The sequence below is a fragment of the Coenobita brevimanus genome, chromosome 27, assembly GCF_032717465.1.
Source record: "Coenobita brevimanus isolate Jiangsu-jjx chromosome 27, ASM3271746v2, whole genome shotgun sequence".
Taxonomy (NCBI): Eukaryota; Metazoa; Arthropoda; class Malacostraca; order Decapoda; family Coenobitidae; genus Coenobita; species Coenobita brevimanus.
The window spans coordinates 7,840,586-7,858,821 of NC_136980.1; the positions used below are offsets into that span (position 1 = coordinate 7,840,586).

Consider the following 18,236-nt stretch of genomic DNA (forward strand, 5'->3'; position numbering starts at 1 on the left):
ATTCACTTAAGCAATGTCTGTTATGTCTGTCATGCTATGTCTATGTCATGCTATGTCTATGTCATGCTATGTCTGTCATGCTATGTCCGCCATTTGCCCTTTTTCCCATTTTATGTATATTTAAGAAAAGAATTCATCCTGTGTCGAACTTTGTTCGAATCTGTCAGTTATCAAACCGACCTGATGAAAGGGTTGGCTGTTTATTAACGAGGCAGTGAGAATAAAACCAGCAGTCGAAGAGGTTGTCTTCCTCCTTCCCTTGCCTGTGCCCAGACTTTATTACCAGCTATCTAGGCATTCTCTCGCAACTTATGATGGACGGAAGTGATAGTGGCAAACCGGCATCATCAACCTCAGCCCGAGGAGACAGCCTTACGACGGAACTTCGTCTGATCCCGGAATTTGACGGTACTTCGCACTCGGTGGTAGAGTGGATCGAAAAGCTGGAGCTGGTTTGTCGGCTACGAGGGATCTCTGATCTACACACCATTGTGCCACTGCGACTCACAGGCGGGGCTTTCTCTGTTTATCAGCAGCTCAGCAGCGTAGACAAGGGGAACTTCGACACCATAAAGGATGCACTCACCTCGGCATTTGCTGCAGACAAGTTTGTTGCCTATGAGCAGTTTGTGGACCGTAGGCTGCGTGATGGCGAGTCTGTTGACGTGTACTTGGCTGACCTGCGCCACCTGGCTACACGATTTGGAGGAATGACCGATGCCAGTCTATGTTGTGCTTTTTTAGCTGGTCTTCCAGAAGCTGTTCGCCACATTCTGAGAGCTGGTTCACGCATGGAAACTATGGATATTAACCAACTTCTGAACCGTGCTCGAGCTGTTCTAGCTGATAATTACCTCGATGATGGGGCATCAGCACAACCAGCCGGCTCCAGACAGCACACAGTGGCTCCTGCATTAGTTGGTGTTGGTGGTGTGCGCTGCCATTCCTGTAACCAGCCGAACCACTACGCTCGTGACTGCCAGGCTGGACGCAGTGTGCGCAGAGGTAGAGGTGGGCGAGGTAATGTGCGCTGCTTCAGATGCGGGGGACGAGGCCACATCGCTACCTCATGCCCTTCGGGAAATGGATCAGGAGAGGTGGGACCAGCGCCAGCCTCCTCTCCAGACCGTCAGTGAGAGGCGCTTTACCAGTGACTCGCTTGGTTGTTGATGGAAAGAACTGTGATGCCCTGGTAGACACCGGCTGTACTCAGAGTATTGCACACGTTTCCATGTGCTCTCGCTGGACCAAAGGAAATATCAGTGTGAGGACAGTAAGCGGTGAGCTTTATATGTGTATGGGAACAGGTGTGGTAACAGTCCAGCTATTGTCAGGAGTGTCCGTGTCTGTGAATGTGATAGTAGTGCCTTCCAAGCCGCTTAATTTTGACTTTATTCTCGGCATGAACGGTGTTGAAGCCCTGCAGGGAGTGACAGTGCTTTCACCAGACAAAGTGCGATTTGGTATTGAGGAAGTGCAGGCTTCAGCCGTGACAGTACCTACCATACAACGAAATATTGTCGAGAGGGATTTTGAAGTAACATATGACAGTGCAGCTAAAAAGTGGACAGTGTTGTGGAACTGGCGTGATAACTCATAGCCTCCACGACTACTGAATACTGTCTCTGAATATAGGGTGCCGAATGAAGCTCGAAAAGAATATGAAAATGAACTGTGTGAATGGATTAAGGACGGATGGCTGGTTCCATACAACGAGAGTATACATGGCCCTGTGAAAGGAACTATCCCTCTGATGGCTGTCGTGCAGCAAAACAAGAAAAAAGTACGCCCTGTCCTTGATTTTCATGAGTTGAATGCCCATCTTAATTTGCACACAGCTGAAGCGGACGTCTGCACTGAGAAGATACGGGAGTGGTGCAGGCGTGGACAGAGGGTCGCTCTCATTGACTTGCGCAAGGCTTACCTACAGATACACGTTCACAGATCGCTATGGTCGTCCCAGACAGTGGTGTTCTGTGGGAGACGTTACTGTTTGACTAGACTGGGCTTTGAACTGAACATCGCACCACTAGTATTGAAGGAGGTCCTGAGTCGTGTGTTGAGCATGGACGAGAAGATAAATCGCGCCACTTCACCATACCTGGACGATATTCTGGTGGACGAAAGTGTGGCGAGTGCAGCAGAAGTGGAATGTCACCTCAGTCGTCACGGCCTGCTCTGCAAACCTCCCGAGATTGTGTCTGAAGGAGCTCATGTGCTGGGCATTAGAGTCTGGGGGGAGCACGATCGTCTCGTCTGGAAGCGTGATAACGGCGTTGGCAAGCTACCTGAAAAGCTGACTAGGCGGACAGTGTTTTCACTCTGCGGGCAGCTAACGAGTCACCTTCCTGTTTGTGGCTGGTTGCGAGTGGCGGCGTCGTACATTAAAAGACGGGCCAATGAGGTCACGACTACGTGGGACGACGAGATTAATGACCTCAGTTTGCACTCGATGCTTGCGGACACGTTGGAGCGGGTGAAGAACTCTGACCCAGCCCGAGGACGATGGGATGTGGCGGGAGACGAAGCTATACTATGGGTAGATGCAAGTTCACTCGCACTGGGAGCTGTGTTGGAGGTGAAAGGTGAAGTTATTGAAGACTCGTGTTGGTTACGACGGGACGAGTGCTCTCACATTAATCTTGTGGAGCTGGACGCTGTTATTAAGGGGATAAATCTTGCAATCTCCTGGAAGATGAAACAGCTGACTCTTATGACTGACTCAAGAACTGTGTTCCACTGGATCGCGGATGCTCTCTCAGGAAAATCTCGTTTGAAGACTAGAGCTTCCAGTGAAATGTTGATCCGTAGGCGCCTAGAGACTTTTAAATCTATCATCGTCGAGTATAATCTGTGTCTGGAAGTAAAGTTTGTGTCTTCTACTGAAAACAAAGCAGATGCGCTAACACGCGTACCGAAGAGGTGGATGACACTAGCAAACGGGCAGACAAGCTGTGCAGCTGTTGCCAGTGTTTCAGACAGGGACATCGTTAACATTCATGAAACCAGCGGGCATCCCGGCATCAAGCGTACACTGTACTTCTGCAGAAGGCTCTGTCCTACGGTTCAGAGGCAGCAGGTTCGCAGTGTTCTTCAGAGTTGTCAAGAATGTCAATCCTTTGATCCGGCACCAGAGAAGTGGAAGAAAGGGGAGTTGGGGGTTTCAGAGATCTGGAGCAGAGTTAGCATGGACGTCTGTCATGTCAGAAACCAGCACTATCTGACGCTCATCGACTGCGGGCCAACACGTTATGCCATCTGGAAAAGACTCAGGCGGCAAGATGTCATCAGTGTTGTTGAACAGCTAGAGTCTGTGTTTTATGAACGTGGAGCACCTAAGGAGCTATTAACTGACAATGCTGCCAGCTTCCGTAGCTCAACGATCAAAGAGTTCGCCAGGCGTTGGGGTATGGTCATCAGGTATCGGTGTGCCAACGCTCCATCTGGTAATGGAATATCAGAGAGAAATCATCGAACCGTGAAAACTATACTGGCACGGAAAGGCTGTTCCGTAGCTGAAGCAGTGTACCGCTACAACGTTATGCCACGAGGTGATGATGCCTCATCTGCCCCTGCCAACCAGATATTTAGATACGAGGTCAGGCTGCTGGGTATCGACGGAGTAACTCTGCAAGATCAGCTGGTGGAAGAACAACATCGCTTCAGCGTCGGTGATTGTGTATGGATCCGGCATCCCAGCAGACGCTGCGATTCTCGAAGCACAGAGGGCACAGTAACGCGAGTTGTATCTGCCCAGAACGTCGAGGTGGATGGTATGCCTCGTCATGTGCGTGACCTAAGGCTGGCAACATCGCTGTCTACTGCCCCAGAGGATTCACTAGCTGAAGAAAGCCCTGAATCAGAAACAGAAGATGATTTGCTAATCGATGTGAGAGGTCCTTCGAATGAGTCTACGTCAAGTGATACGTCAAGTGAAGACGAAGTAGAAAGTCCAGGGAGACCACTGCCCCGTCGAGGTTCTAGGGAGCGCCGTCCAGTACGGCCGTTCCAATATAGTGATCTTTAGAAGATCAGGGGGGAGTGTTATGTCTGTCATGCTATGTCTGTCATGCTATGTCTATGTCATGCTATGTCTATGTCATGCTATGTCCGCCATTTGCCCTTTTTCCCATTTTATGTATATTTAAGAAAAGAATTCATCCTGTGTCGAACTTTGTTCGAATCTGTCAGTTATCAAACCGACCTGATGAAAGGGTTGGCTGTTTATTAATGAGGCAGTGAGAATAAAACCAGCAGTCGAAGAGGTTGTCTTCCTCCTTCCCTTGCCTGTGCCCAGACTTTATTACAATGTCGTCATAGGATTAAGGTGAGATCCCTTAACATTGCTTATTTCTGTTTAATACATGCACTGAATATTCCTAAATTTGTATGTTTGTGTTTGATGGTGCCTAGATAGGTGTAGGTAAGGTGCTTTGGGGGGTGGTTGGCCAAAGTCCAGACCCTAATTAATTTTTCCATAAGAATTATTATTTATAAAAAGCGGATTTTGTAAACCGCGGCAGTGGTCCAGACCCAAATTGCCGCGATTTACGAGGATTGAGTGTACTATATCTTCACTTTGTACTAGCTACTTGGATCACATACTCTGAATTTGTACATACAGAACGTGCCTTACACACAGTATACTGTAGTCTGTGTCAAAGTGCTGTATTGAAATATGGCATAGAGCACTTTATACACAAGGTTACTTGCACAGAGTTAAACATGTACAGTACAGAGTAGTGTATGCTGTATCTATATCCCTGTCATTGAGCCTGCTGTTCCTTTGGTACGTAACGAGACTTTGTGAACAGCATTTAAATATTATACACTCTCTGTCTATTATAGGAAATCACCATTTTATTATTTTATGTCCTCTGCTTCTCATGGTGCAACACTGGATTAGATGATGAATGAATGTCCAAATACCTGGGATGTGTGTTACAGTGCTTGAATGCAAAGGGTATGCACAAATTTGCTGCATGTGATTCAGGAACCATTGTTTTTATCAACTTGGAAGGCAAGTCACTCGCTCACCAGGGGCAAATGTCACAGATCATATGGGCTCACTCTGGGTGCAGAGCAAGATGAGGTACCCTACATGAAAAATTGTGTTTAGATAGCAGAGAAAACAAAGCTGCAGATTGAGAGAGCTTGTGTTTCTTTTATCAAATCAAACATGTATGATCTTCTGTCTCATTCTAGTTGCTATGAGCATTGTTACACAGACTGTACCCCATATACCCCCTTTCTAGCTTTGCATTGAATTACCAGTTATTCATCAGCACAGGTATTTCCATTTCTTTACCATTCCTTAAGCAGCCGTCTGTTTAACAGCAGCTCACACCTCCTCATCCAATCAAAACATTACATTATGTTTGTGGGCCCCTCTTTACTGCTCATTTATACTCCTGTCTGCAGCCTCATACTCAGCCACCACTACTTATCTCACAATAGGAGATATCCATTACAGCATGATTTCTCATGTTCCATGTTTTCCTCCTGAGTATGGTATATAAGTCCTTTTTTTCTCTTATCATTTTTTCAATACCATGTCACTTATCCATAATCGGTGCAGCTACACTCACTCTTCACTTCGTATGACCTTCGCAGCCTTTATTAGCCTCCAGTGTTGTGACAAGAGGAAACATGAGAAAAGCAGGGGTGAAAACACCAGCACCAGACTGAGATAATGCATAATGTTTGCTATGTATTTACCTAATTGTGATATACAGGAAATGAGCTACACTCGTGGGGTCCTGTCTCTGTTTCTTAATAAGTTAAATTTAGCTTTAAACTCGTTTAAGTTTTTAGACTGGACGATCTCTTTGTCCAGGCAATTCCACAGGTTTATAAATCTATAAGGAAAACTATATTTCTTGTTAACTTTCAAGCAGCTTGGCTTCTTCAATTTCATTCCATGTCCTCTTGTTACTCTCTTATCCCATAAAAACAGATCTTCTTTGTCAATTTTATCTACTCCCATCATGGTCCTGAACACTGCAATCATGTCGCCTCTCTTTCTTCTTTCTTGTAAGGAAGGCAAATCCAGCTTTTCCAGCTTCTCTCTGTAAGACAGATCTGCAAGACTGGGGACCATTTTGGTTGCTGTTCTTTTTATTCTCTCAATCTTGTTTATATCTTTCTTTTTGTGTGGGGACCACACTACTGCTGCATACTCTAACATGGGGCGAGTCATGGCCACTATCAGTTTCCTCATCATCTCCTCATCCATATAATGAAACGCTACTCTTATATTAGTCAGGAGTTTATACGTCTCTCTAACTGTCTTGTAAGTGTTTTTTTCAGGTGACAGACTGTCCTGGACCAGCACTCCCAAATCTTTCTCTTCTGTCGCTTTTGTGATTGGTTCATTACCCATCAAATAATTCAGTGATGGCCTTTTGGTGCTTTTTCTCATTTCCAAAATTTTACATTTTTTTTGCATTGACTTTCATATCCCACATCTGGCTCCATTGGTGTATCCTATCCAGATCCTCCTGCAGCATTTTACAATCCTCCTCAACCTCTACCTTCCTCAAGATCTTTGCATCATCTGCATCATCAGCAAACAGACTTGCATAACTGTTCACTCCATCTACCATATCATTTATGTAAATCAGGAACATTACTGGTGCCAACACCGAGCCCTGTGGGACTCCACTTGTTACATACCTCCATCCAGACATCCTATCCTTTATTACTGTCCTCATTTGTCTGTCTCTTAAAAAGTCTCTCATCCATTCCAGGAGGTTCCCCTTGAGTCCTCCTATATGCTTTAGTTTCCACATTAGTTTCTTATGGGGTACCTTGTTGAAGGGCTTCCCCAAATCTAAATACACACAATCCACCCAACCATCTCGCTCCTGAAGCACATCAATCGCTCTTGAGTAAAAATTCAACAAGTTGGAAATACATGACCATCCACTTCTGAATCCAAACTGACTATCAGCCAAAATATTCCAGATATTTTACCCATCTATCTTTCAGAATTCTCTCGCACAATTACGCGACCATGCTGGGTAGAGACACTGGTCTGTAATTCAGGGTTTCTTCCCTGTTTCCTCCCGTATTAATTGGTACCACATTTGCCCTCTTCCATTCTTGAGGCACTTTCCCCTCTTCCAGAGAGCACACAATTAAACTGTGAATCGTATCCACCAGTTGTTCGCTGCATTCCTTCAGTACCCAATTAGAGATTCCATCTGGTCCTGGGGCTTTTCCTACATCTTGAGTTTCCAGTAATTTATATACTTCCTGTACTTCCACATTTATATCTTTTATCACTACATTTCTAGTCACTCCCTCTCCTTCCACAAACTCCTTTTCTTTAGTGAAAACTGATTGGAAACATTTGTTCATTATTTCTGCTTGCATTGGTGCATCTTCTTAGACCTCTCCTTCTACTTTCAGTTTGATGACTCCTTCCTTTTGTTTCAATTTGCCATTGACAAATCTGTAAAACAGTTTAGGTTCATCCTTACATTTGTCTATTATACCTTAAAAATTCCTTTCTTCTTCTCCATATATTCTTGTGTATTCATTTCTAGTTCTTTTATATTCTTCCTTTGTTTTGTTGTTACCTCTCCTTCTGTGTCTCTCTCATTTATTGCTATCATACACCTTCTAGTAAACCACTCCTTTTTCCTGTTCTCTTTCCCCTTTACTCTTGGCACAAATTTTTCCACTCCCGAATTATAGAGGCCTAGAAAAATATCCCACATCCTCTGTATCTCTCTTGTTTCTCTGAATTTTCTCCAATCTGCATTTTCAAAAAATTTTCTCAATCCTGTAAAGTTTGCTTTCCCAAAGTTGTATCTTCCCTGCCTATAAAGCTCGTCTCTTGGCTCCACGTTCCCTGTTATCATCTGGAACTCAGTGACCACATGATCACTTTTTCCAATGGGACACAGATATTTCAAGGATTCTGTTACATCGGGTTCTTTGGTAAACAGTAAATCTAGTCTTGCTGCCGTGTCCTCACCTCGGAACCATGTCTCTTCATTGACCCATTGCGTCATCACATTGTTCATTGTTATATTTAATAATATAGTGCCCCACGAATCTTCGCTGCCTCCTGAGTCCCATTCCTCCCAGTTCACCTCTTTACAATTGAAGTCACCCATTAAAATTATATTGTTGCTTTTCTCAATATTTTTCAGTAAATAACTAGCCATATCTGACAACATTTCATGGTATTCATCATCACTCCATGCTCTTGTCTTAGGGGGAACATACACTACTGCCATAACTCTCTTGCTATTCTCTCCAGTTTCTAATTTCATATTTATCACTTCTACCCTGCTGTCTCCCATTTCCACGGTTTCTACATTTATGTTGTTCTTCACTGCTATCATCACTCCTCCTTCAGTTTTTTCTTTTCTGTCTCTTCTCCACAGTTTGTATTTACCATCTCCCATATGAACATCAATATCTTCTCTTAACTTGGTCTCTACAAAGCACATAACATCAGGTTCATGTACCCTAAAAAAATTGTTGATTTCTAGTCTTGCCGATATTAAACCATCAACATTAGTATATGCCACCTTCACATTATTTTTGATGTTTTTTATATCTTCTTTTCTCCTTTTTCTCCATCGGTACCACTTTCTTAATTTCTGATCGATGACTCTCCAATAAAACACTGTCTTCGTTGCATTATCTATCTGTTCCATGGCATTACAAACATCGCATGGTGCCATGATCAGAGGATGGGGCAGTAGCCTCCTCATGTCAGTCATGAAACCACTCATAGCATTTTACATAAATGGGATTACTTATAATATGCTGTTAAATTGACCCATACACTGCAAAATGCAATTCTTATTTTCCCCAGATTACAGCCAAGTGCAGGTGGGATGAAACAGTGAGTCTTGGATTATAACAATACAGCAAAACCCCTCTACAGTGTAGTAACTGGGTTGAAATCAAAGTCATTATAACCAAAAGTCCATTTTTAAAATTGCTTTTCCTTTCTTTTTCATGCTTCAGATTTATACATACAAGATGATATCCAGTTCAACTTCTTTTTTCTTTTTTTTTTTTTTTTTTTTTTTTTTTTCATAGATACCTCACAACCAACAAATGGCATGTTCATGTGATGTAAGGTAAAACTAAAAACACAGAAGTCAGTGTTGATGTACAGAATGTTCAAATCTGCTTGGTGTGTTTGCTGTCACAGATTCATGATCATTGTTGCACCCTTTAATGGATTTTCAGATGACGGGTGAAAACGTGGTCTCCAACTGAGTCTACTGTTTCAGTTGCTGACCAAAGGTCCAAGAGGTTTGAGACCCATGTGGAGTATGTTGGCCATATTCACCATTTTTTGACCACAGGCACATTCACTCCTGGCCATAACATGAAGACAAAAAGGACTGTGGTCAAAGCTACACCTTAGGGACAGTACACAATACAGGGTTCATCTTTCTACCACAGCATATCTGGGTGTCAGCTGTGGGTCATCATCTCCAATGCAGAGAGAGAGAGAGAGAGAGAGAGATGACGTTCTACATGCTTGTCTCTCATCACCAAGTGCTGGTCACACAGGCATCAGCAACACCTGCACCAAGATCAATCAGCACCACTGGTAGAAAGGCATGTGAGAGGATGTTCAGGATTAGGTATGTTGTGTATTAGGATACAGTTTTATTAGGGCTGTTCCAGTATGTTGGTGGGGGAATTATCGTGAGTTCTTCCCATTGAATTAGTGTTATTACAGGAAATACAGTTGTCATTTAGTGCTGAGTCACCATAGAAGGAAAGAAGAGTATTAAAAAGTGACAGGATGGAAGGAGGGCAGACAAAAAATACTGTGAAAGATGGGGGAATAAGTAGGCAGCACTACAGCAAGAAATGCAGTGGCAGATTTGATAGACACTGTGCCAGTGGACATGTGTTCCAACCCCAGCAGGGGCAGGGTACAGTTTAAAAGATTTGAATTTCGTTAAAGTGGACTTTAAACCTGGTGATATGTCATAAAAATATCCCCACTAATACCAGCACGAGTACACCAGTCTCGTATCAGACAGCCCAAGCATGTACTCAGTATGGACGGTGGGTGTTAGGGCTCAAGTGGTAGTGGAGGTGTATGGTATGTAGGAGAACTGATGGTCCTAAAGGAATGGGCATGTCAAGCCTGCACCCTGAGTCGAACATATTTTTGTAAAAAGTGAAGGTGGATGGAATAGTTGGTGAGTGGGGTGTGCCTGCTGAGATAAATGAGAATGGGAGTGCGTTAGTGGACATTTGTGCTGGAAGGGGGTTGGTGATAGCCAATACCCTCTTCAGGCATAAAATGATCCACAGATATACATGGCGAGTGATGAGAAGGGTGGGTGGTGAACTGAATGAAAGGAAGGCAGTGATTGATTATGTGTGTGTGGATGAAAGGATGCGAAGATGTGTAATGGATGCAAGAGTTTATAGAGGTTGGGGGAGTGGACTTTCTGACCACTACTTGGTGGTGGACAGAATTAGAATTCAAGAAAGATGGAGGAATAGGAGAAGGGAAAGACGAGAGGAAGGAGTAGTTGCAAGGAGAGTGGAAAGGTTACAAGAGGATGAGAAAAAAGGCAGAGTATAAGAGAGAAGTGGAGGAACGATTGGGCAAATATGAATTGGAGCAGATGGGAGACGTGGAAGGTGTGTGTAGGATATTTACAGAAGAAATATGTGCAGCGTGTGATGTGGTGTGTGGAAGGAAGAGAAGACGGAGGGGGGTGCAAGGAACAGCGTGGTGGACTGAAGAGGTGAAACAGGCTGTGGCACAAAAGAAGAAAGCATACAATAAATGGATGAGAAATAGGGGCGTGGAAGAAGTTGAGAGGTGGAAGAGAGAGTTATATGTAGAAAGAAAGAGAGGTGAAAAGATTAGTAAGAGAGAGTAAGAAGAGAGTGTATGAGGAATTTGGAAGGAATTTGAGTGTAAAGTGGAGGGACTGTAAGAAACTGTTCTGGAAAGAGGTGAAAAGAGTAAGACAGGGTGGAAGTGAAGTTAGCAGGGGAGTGAGATAAAAATGGTAGATTACTAGTGGAGAAAAATGGTAGATTACTAGTGGAGAAGGGAGAAAAAGTGAGAAGATGGAGAGAACACTTTAAGGAATTGTTGAACATAGAGGATGGAAGTAATTCGAGTATAAGTGGCTGGGGAATGGCTGGGAGAAGGAGGGAGGTGACAAGACAGGAAGAAATCAGTAGGATAGAAGTTGTGGAAGCAATGAAGGAAGTTAAATCGGGGAAAGCCCCAGGAATTGATGGAGTGTGTGGTGAAATGCTGAAGCATGGGGGAGAGATATTAGTAGAATGGATGTGGAAGATGTGCAGATTGGCCTGGGAGGAGGGTAGCGTCCCGGAGGATTGGAAGTCAGGTATAATTGTTCTCTTGTACAAAGGAAAAGGGGAAAAAGAAGTGTGTGGTAATCATAGGGGCATTTGTCTTCTTAGTATAATAGGAAAAATGTATGGTAGGATACTTATGGACTGAGTTAGAGAAAGAACAGAGAAATTAGTTGGAGAAGAACAGGGAGGCTTTAGGAAGGGAAGAGGTTGTGTAGATCAGATATCCATTCTTAGATCTTTAGTGTAAAAGTTTCTAGAGAAGGGAAAGAAGTTGGATGTGGCTTTCATGGATTTGGAGAAAGCATATGACAGGGTGGATAGACAAGGATTGTGGAAAGTGTTAATAATATATGGAGTAGATGGGAAGTTGTTGAATGCTGTGAAGAGTATGTACGATGGTGCTAAGGCTGCAGTGCGTGTGGATGCTGAACTAAGTGAATTTTTCTCTTTGAAAGTTGGTTTGAAACAGGGATGTGTCATGTCTCCATGGTTGTTCAATCTGTACATGGATGGGGTAATGAAAGAGGTACAAGGTAGGGTAGTTGATGTTGGAGTGGCCCTGGTGAGAGATGATAGTGTTTGGAAACTCCCTGTACTGTTGTTTGCAGATGATGCTGTGTTGTTGAGTGAAGACGAAGGGGAGCTACAAGGCTTGGTGGATGAGTTTGGGAGAGTGTGTAAGAAATGGAATCTAAAGGTGAATGTAGGAAGAGTAAAGTGATGGTCTTTGAGAGAGGTGAAGTCAGTGAATGTATAGCGAGGTTGGATGATGAGGAATTGGAAAATGTGAGTACGTTTAAGTACTTGGGTAGTGTGATGAGTAAGGATGGAAGTTTGGAGGGTGAAGTGCTTGAAAGGGTACAGCAGGGAAGAAAGGTTGCTGGTTCTTTGAAAGCAGTGATAAGAAACAGGGAAGTGAGCATGGAAGTGAAAAAGTTACATGACAGTATTGTGATACGAACTCTAACGTATGGAAGTGAAGCTTGGACGTTGTTGGAAGGACACAAGTCGAGAGTGAGAGCAGTGGAAATAAATTATTTAAGAGGAGCCTGTGGAGTCACATGGAGAGACATGGCTGACGAATGAGGATATAAAGGAGCGTTGTGGTGTGGATGTGGATGTGATAGGAAGCGTTATGAGGAGCACACTGAGGTGGTTTGGCCATGTGGAGAAGATGGAGGGTGAAAGATTGACGAAGAGAGTGTATGTGAGTGAGGTGGAGGGGGGAAGAGGGAAGGGGAGGCCGAGGATGAGATGGAGGGATGGGGTGGAGAGGTATATGAGAGAGGGGAGTGTGAGTTGGGAGCAGGGCAGTGAAATGGCGGGGGACAGGGCGACTTGGAGGCGATTTGTTTGTGGCCACCCCAAACGGGATTGAGGCGTCTGGCAATAGATAGATAGACTGGATGATGAGCTATTGTAATTTATTGTCTTCAGTTCAAAGGGTCTGTATTATTTAAAATTCAAAAGATACCACCAAAGTTTAAAAAGAGAGAGGCTTAAGATAGCAATACTTCATTGAAAAATACATAGTTGAATTCAGGGGTGAATACAGTGCAGAAACACAGAATAAAAGTTTTAAGTAAGTGGATAGGAAAATATTTTTCTTCAGAAATTGTATTTCATCTGTTACAGTTGATTTTATAATTTAACGAGATAATTTTTTTTTTTTTTTTTTTTTTTTTTTTTTTTTTAATACCAGTACTGGACTTTACACACTTCCTTCCACAAATCTCTTCCCATTTGCAGTTTTTGAATAATGTATGCAATTTCAAATCTCACGCTGTAATGCCTGTCAGTACAAAGAGACCCTGTGGATTGAAGACCCACAGTTTAACCCCTTAAACGCGAATCGTCTCGTTTGCGACGCTCGGCCAAAAGGACATAACGGCGGATCGTCGTGTTTGCGATTCTAGTAAATTTTGAATAACCGCGGGCAAGCAGGCTCCAGCTGGTATTGTCTATCAGTACCGCCACCCTTTAGCTACTTTTAGCACACTTGACCTTTGTACTACTGACCTCGGTTGTTGCCAAGTATCTTTTTTTTTACCCACCCACGCACCGCTGCCCGGCCCTCCCTTGTCGTGCGATATGGCAGCGCGCGGACGGCTCATACTTGTCAATCTGCGCCTTCCTCTCGCAAGCACTTTATGCTATTTGGAAACGCTTGTTTCCCCAGTTGTCACACTCACATTTTTTCGCGCGGTTTGCCCCTGTTTAGCGTCAGTCCACGCAAATCTTTCAAGGTGACACCATGTCAAACTCAAGCTCTTCCGAGTCTGTGCCTTCCAGCCCTCCGAAAAAGGGTTTTGTGACCTCCACCCCGTACAAACCCTTACAAGGAACTGCTAAGGGACTTAGTGACTCGGCTATAGCTAGTGAGTTATTGAAAGCGTCCATGGATTATGGAAGTGACGTCGGTGTCTTATCTAGCCTGGCAGAGTCAGACACACTTTCGAGTGCTGAGTCTGAGGTGCCAGAAGTGACTATTCCTGTGCCCAGCACCTCAACAGGCAAGGCTCCTGTGAAAAGGGGCCTAGTGTATGGAAAGGGGGCCAAGAGGAGAAGAAGTGGTGACCCAGCTTCCCAGCCATTGTCCCCTACACCACATCAACCCACCGCCAGCCCGCCACGCACTCCCAGCCCCATTCTCTCATCGTCATCTTCGGCTGCCCTTTCTCCGGAGTCTTCGGAGTCCCCTTCACCACCAAGGAAGGGAAGTAGGCAGTCTAGTTTACGTAGAGGTTTACGTAGAGGCCCAGTGTTCGTGCTAGTAGGAGTAGAACTTTGTCTCCTAGTGTAAGACTAGCTAAGGTTACTCGCACTAGGCAACTCGCCAGTCACGCCACCGCAAGTGACCTTGAACCTTCGGCTTATCTCCCCACCACCACCACCACCACCACTACACCGACACGACCTAGGACAGCCTCTGCCTCACCCACTGCCACACGGCCTGCCTCACCCCCCGCCACACGGCCTGCCTCACCCCCCGCCGCCCCCAGCACCTCCCAGCCTAGGCAGGGCACTCTGGATGCCTTCGTGTGGTCTGAGGGCTCAGATTTTGTGCCGGAAGATCTGCCATTTGATGCCAGTGGGTGTGGAATACAGGCTGACTTCCCTGTCCCAGAGGATGGTGAATGTTTAGACTACCTGTTGGCCTTCCTGGATAACGAAGTAATGGAGCAGATTTGTACCGAGACGAACAGGTACGAGGGGCAATCTGCTGCAGTTCGTGAAGGTGAAGGTGAAGGTGAAGCTGCAACGCCATCCACGTCGCGGATGGCAGCATGGGTTCCTGTAACGATCAGGGAACTGTTTGTATTTATTGATTTGATGCTATTGATGCCCCACAGTTGGAAGCACAAGCTCGAGGAATACTGGAGTGCTGACGATCTTTGCCCCACACCCATCTTCAATAAATACATGAGTCGCGATCGTTTCAGACAACTCATGACTTACCTTACACTTTGCCTACAATGATGAGCCTTCCCAAACTGACCCATTATGGAAAGTGAGGGGAATCCTGAACTTGATCAAGGATAAGTTTACGAGGTTCCTGCGCCCCTTCAAGAAAGTTGTGATTGACGAGTCCATGGTTTTGTTCAGGGGCCGTCTTCGGTTCGTGCAGTATATTCCTAGCAAACGTCACCGCTTTGGAATAAAGTTTTTCGTGCTGTGCGACTGCAAGACGGGGTTCATCTTAGACTTCGTAATCTACACCGCCAGCAATGTGGACTTGGACAAGACTGATACCCTTGGATTCTCTGGCTCTGTGGTGAAAGTGCTGTTGGAAGAGTACTTTGGCGGGAATCATGTCCTGTATACGAACAATTACTATACAGCTCCAGAACTCGCCAAGTACCTTTCTGAACACGGCGTCGGATCATGTGGCACTGTCCGTAGCAATAGGGCACACTACCCTGCCTTCCCCGAGGCTGAAAGATCAAAGCGGGGAGACGTGCACCTGAAGAAAACTGACACGATGCTGGCGATCAGGTGACACGATAAGAGAATCGTCAATGTGCTCACCACAGTTCACAAGGGGGAAATGCAAGCCACAGGGAAGGTCGACAGAAGGACTGGCGAGCCTGTAATGAAGCCTGATGCTGTGATTGACTACAACGTCAATATGCGGCTGGTGGACAAGTCTGACATGATGATCGGAGAGATAGACTGCCTGAGGAGGAACCGTCGCTGGTACAGGAAGGTGTTCTTGCACTTGCTTGATATGTGCATGCTGAACGCCTTCATCCTGTATAAGGTCAAGAACAGGAAGCCAGCAAACTACTCTCTCCGGCGATTTTCAAAGACTTGTGTGCACCAGCTGCTTCAGCATTATGGGCAGGTACTGCCATCAGGTCCCAGGCGCCACCCACACACACCTCCAGACCGCCTACAGTGTCAGGACTACCTTCAGCGACACCGCCTGGAGCCACTGCCTGCCACTGCCAAGAGGGGAAAAGCACTCAGGAGGTGTCATGTGTGGAGCCACACTACCAGGCAGGACAGAACATTTAGGCGCACCTCCTTGCAGTGCAAAGAGTGCAAAATTCCCCCCTGTGCTTACCCGTGTTTCTTTGACTACCACAGCCTGACTAGATATTGAAAATAAGGGTAAGAATCTTGAAAATAATACTGAGAGTGACAGTGATACTAGTGTTTAGTTTTCTTTTATGTACTGACAGTGACAGTCTGATGAGTGTAAATTAGTGTATGTAGTTGTAAAAGCACTGACAGTGACAGTGTTTTTTTGTGTAAATAATTGTACATAGTAATAATATAAGTATTGAGAGTGACAGTCACTCCAGTGTAAGAAGTTGAAAGCACATGTTTCTATTCTATGTTCTGACAGTGACAGTTTGTTGTGTAGAAAATATTATTTTTATAACAAATGACAGTGACACTGATGAATAAGGCAAAAAACTGACAGCTAGAGTGAAAGTGAGCGATAGAAATGAAGTGCGAGTGGCCGACCGGAGCAAGAATAAAGTGCCTGCCGTAAGGCTGAATAAACTCACGCCGCGGTGGTCTTCCTCATTCCCGCTTCACAATACTGGCAGTGACAGTGATTTTTAGGGCCGTAATAGTGCCAAGCGAGCCTTTGCGAAGCACTATGAAGGAAAATAATGTAGTATATGTGTTTTTAGCCGTGAAAAGGGAAATGTGTGTTCAGTGACGGGAAGATCGCTGCTGCGCTGCATGTCGGCCGTGCGCTTCGTTCATTATAGCCTTATTTTCAGTGCTTATTGTACAAATACGGATTCCAAACTACCTGTACGTTGTTGTATGAAGTGTACTGTGACAGATTGAGGCTGTGGTAGAAAGAAAACCGGGTTTCTGGAGGTGTGAAAGTGAAGACTTTGTTACCCAACTTTGCAAGTCTTCACAAGTCCTTTGGTAGTCCACGAAGGCTCAACATCTGTCTCAGGAGAAAGCTGAATGTAAGTACTATATGCCATAAAAATTTTAATGTTCCAGGGTTAATCTGATTTTTGGCAAATATTTTCCCACAGGTACTCAGACCCCGCTACAACCCCGCCACACGGGGGGGATCGGCCGTACACGGCCGCGTTTAAGGGGTTAAGCCAAATAAAGTCAAAAGTCTCATGTACATGGTTGGCATGGTCTTGATCGGCCTCGTAAAAGAAACTGAAGAGGGATACAGGTTTTTGTAACGCCGACAGACTGCCTCACAAAGTTTGTCGACTTGTTTCCCCTGAGATCAAAGTCCACTGAAGAGGTGTGCAGAGTGGTCCACGGCTTCATCTACTGATGGGGTTCTCCAGAAAAGATCCTTTCTGACAGGGGTAAGGAATTTGTCAACTAAATGAGTGAGTTCCTTGCCCGTCAGTACAATATTGAGAGCCTTGTCACCAGTGCATACCACCCTCATTGCAATGGTCTGGATGAATGAACAAACCAGACTCTCAAGAACCGTTACGCTAAACTGGTGAATGAGAAGCAGGATGACCGGAACCTTTACTTGGAGGAGGTAGCCTAGTCTGTTCGCACACAGAGGCAAGCCAGCACAAAATTCTCAGTTTCTGTCTCATGTTGAACAGACAACCATGTGTAGTGTCATCCACATTGCCTGAGGAGGACTGTGAACCTGAAACTCTATACTGTATCCAGATGACGTGACTTAGGAGGATTATCAGACAATTGTGGAAAGCATGTCCCAGCCCATTCTGTAACTTCACACTCAGGTTCTTGCTAAGATTGAGCATGCTCAGAAATGTCAGGTTGGACAGTATCAAAAGCAGGCTGCCTAAAGGAAGAAGGTGTTTGATTTGAAGTTCGGAGATCTTGTCCTGTGCCGTGATATGAAAAATGTTGGAAGAAAAGGGAACCATATGGCTCTGAATTGGCTTGGACCATACAAAATCTTAAACATCAGCAGTCACCGGAGGGTAAAACTGCAAGCTCTGGATCATAACAAGCCCCTAAGTGAAGAAGTTCCTTATATCCAGCTAAAATCTCACAAACAGTTCCCTGCTACTGCCTCTTCAGTGTCAGCTACTGAATCTCCTGCTGTGCCTTCTTGTGGCCTTCCTCCTGCATCAGGAAAGGAACCCTTCCCTGCCTCTCCCTTTGGCTTTCCTTCTGCATCAGAACAGGAATCCTCTTCTGTGTCTCCTTGTGACCTTCTTCCTGCATCTGAAATGGGACACACCACTGTGCCTCCGCTTGACCTTCCCCTTACATAGAAATGGAACACAAAATGGAGCCTCGATTTGACTTTTCTCCTGTGTTGAAACCACAACACACTACTGTGCCTCCATGTGACCTTCCTCCTGCATCTGAAATGAAACACACCGCTGTGTCTCTGTTTGACCTTCCCCTTACATTAGAAATGGAACACACAACGGAGCCTCAATTTGACCTTTCTCCTGTGT

The 18,236-nt window shown here is 45.0% G+C and overlaps 1 protein-coding gene across 1 annotated transcript; it reads left to right on the plus strand.

Annotated features, from left to right (window-relative positions):
- Positions 1-314: 314 nt before the first annotated feature.
- On the plus strand, positions 315-17,612 carry LOC145394370 (uncharacterized). The gene is given in 3 exon segments (XM_080268242.1): positions 315-1,005; positions 1,152-3,997; positions 17,547-17,612. Coding segments are annotated over 3 exon segments (3,603 nt in total).
- The last annotated feature ends 624 nt before the right edge of the window (positions 17,613-18,236 follow it).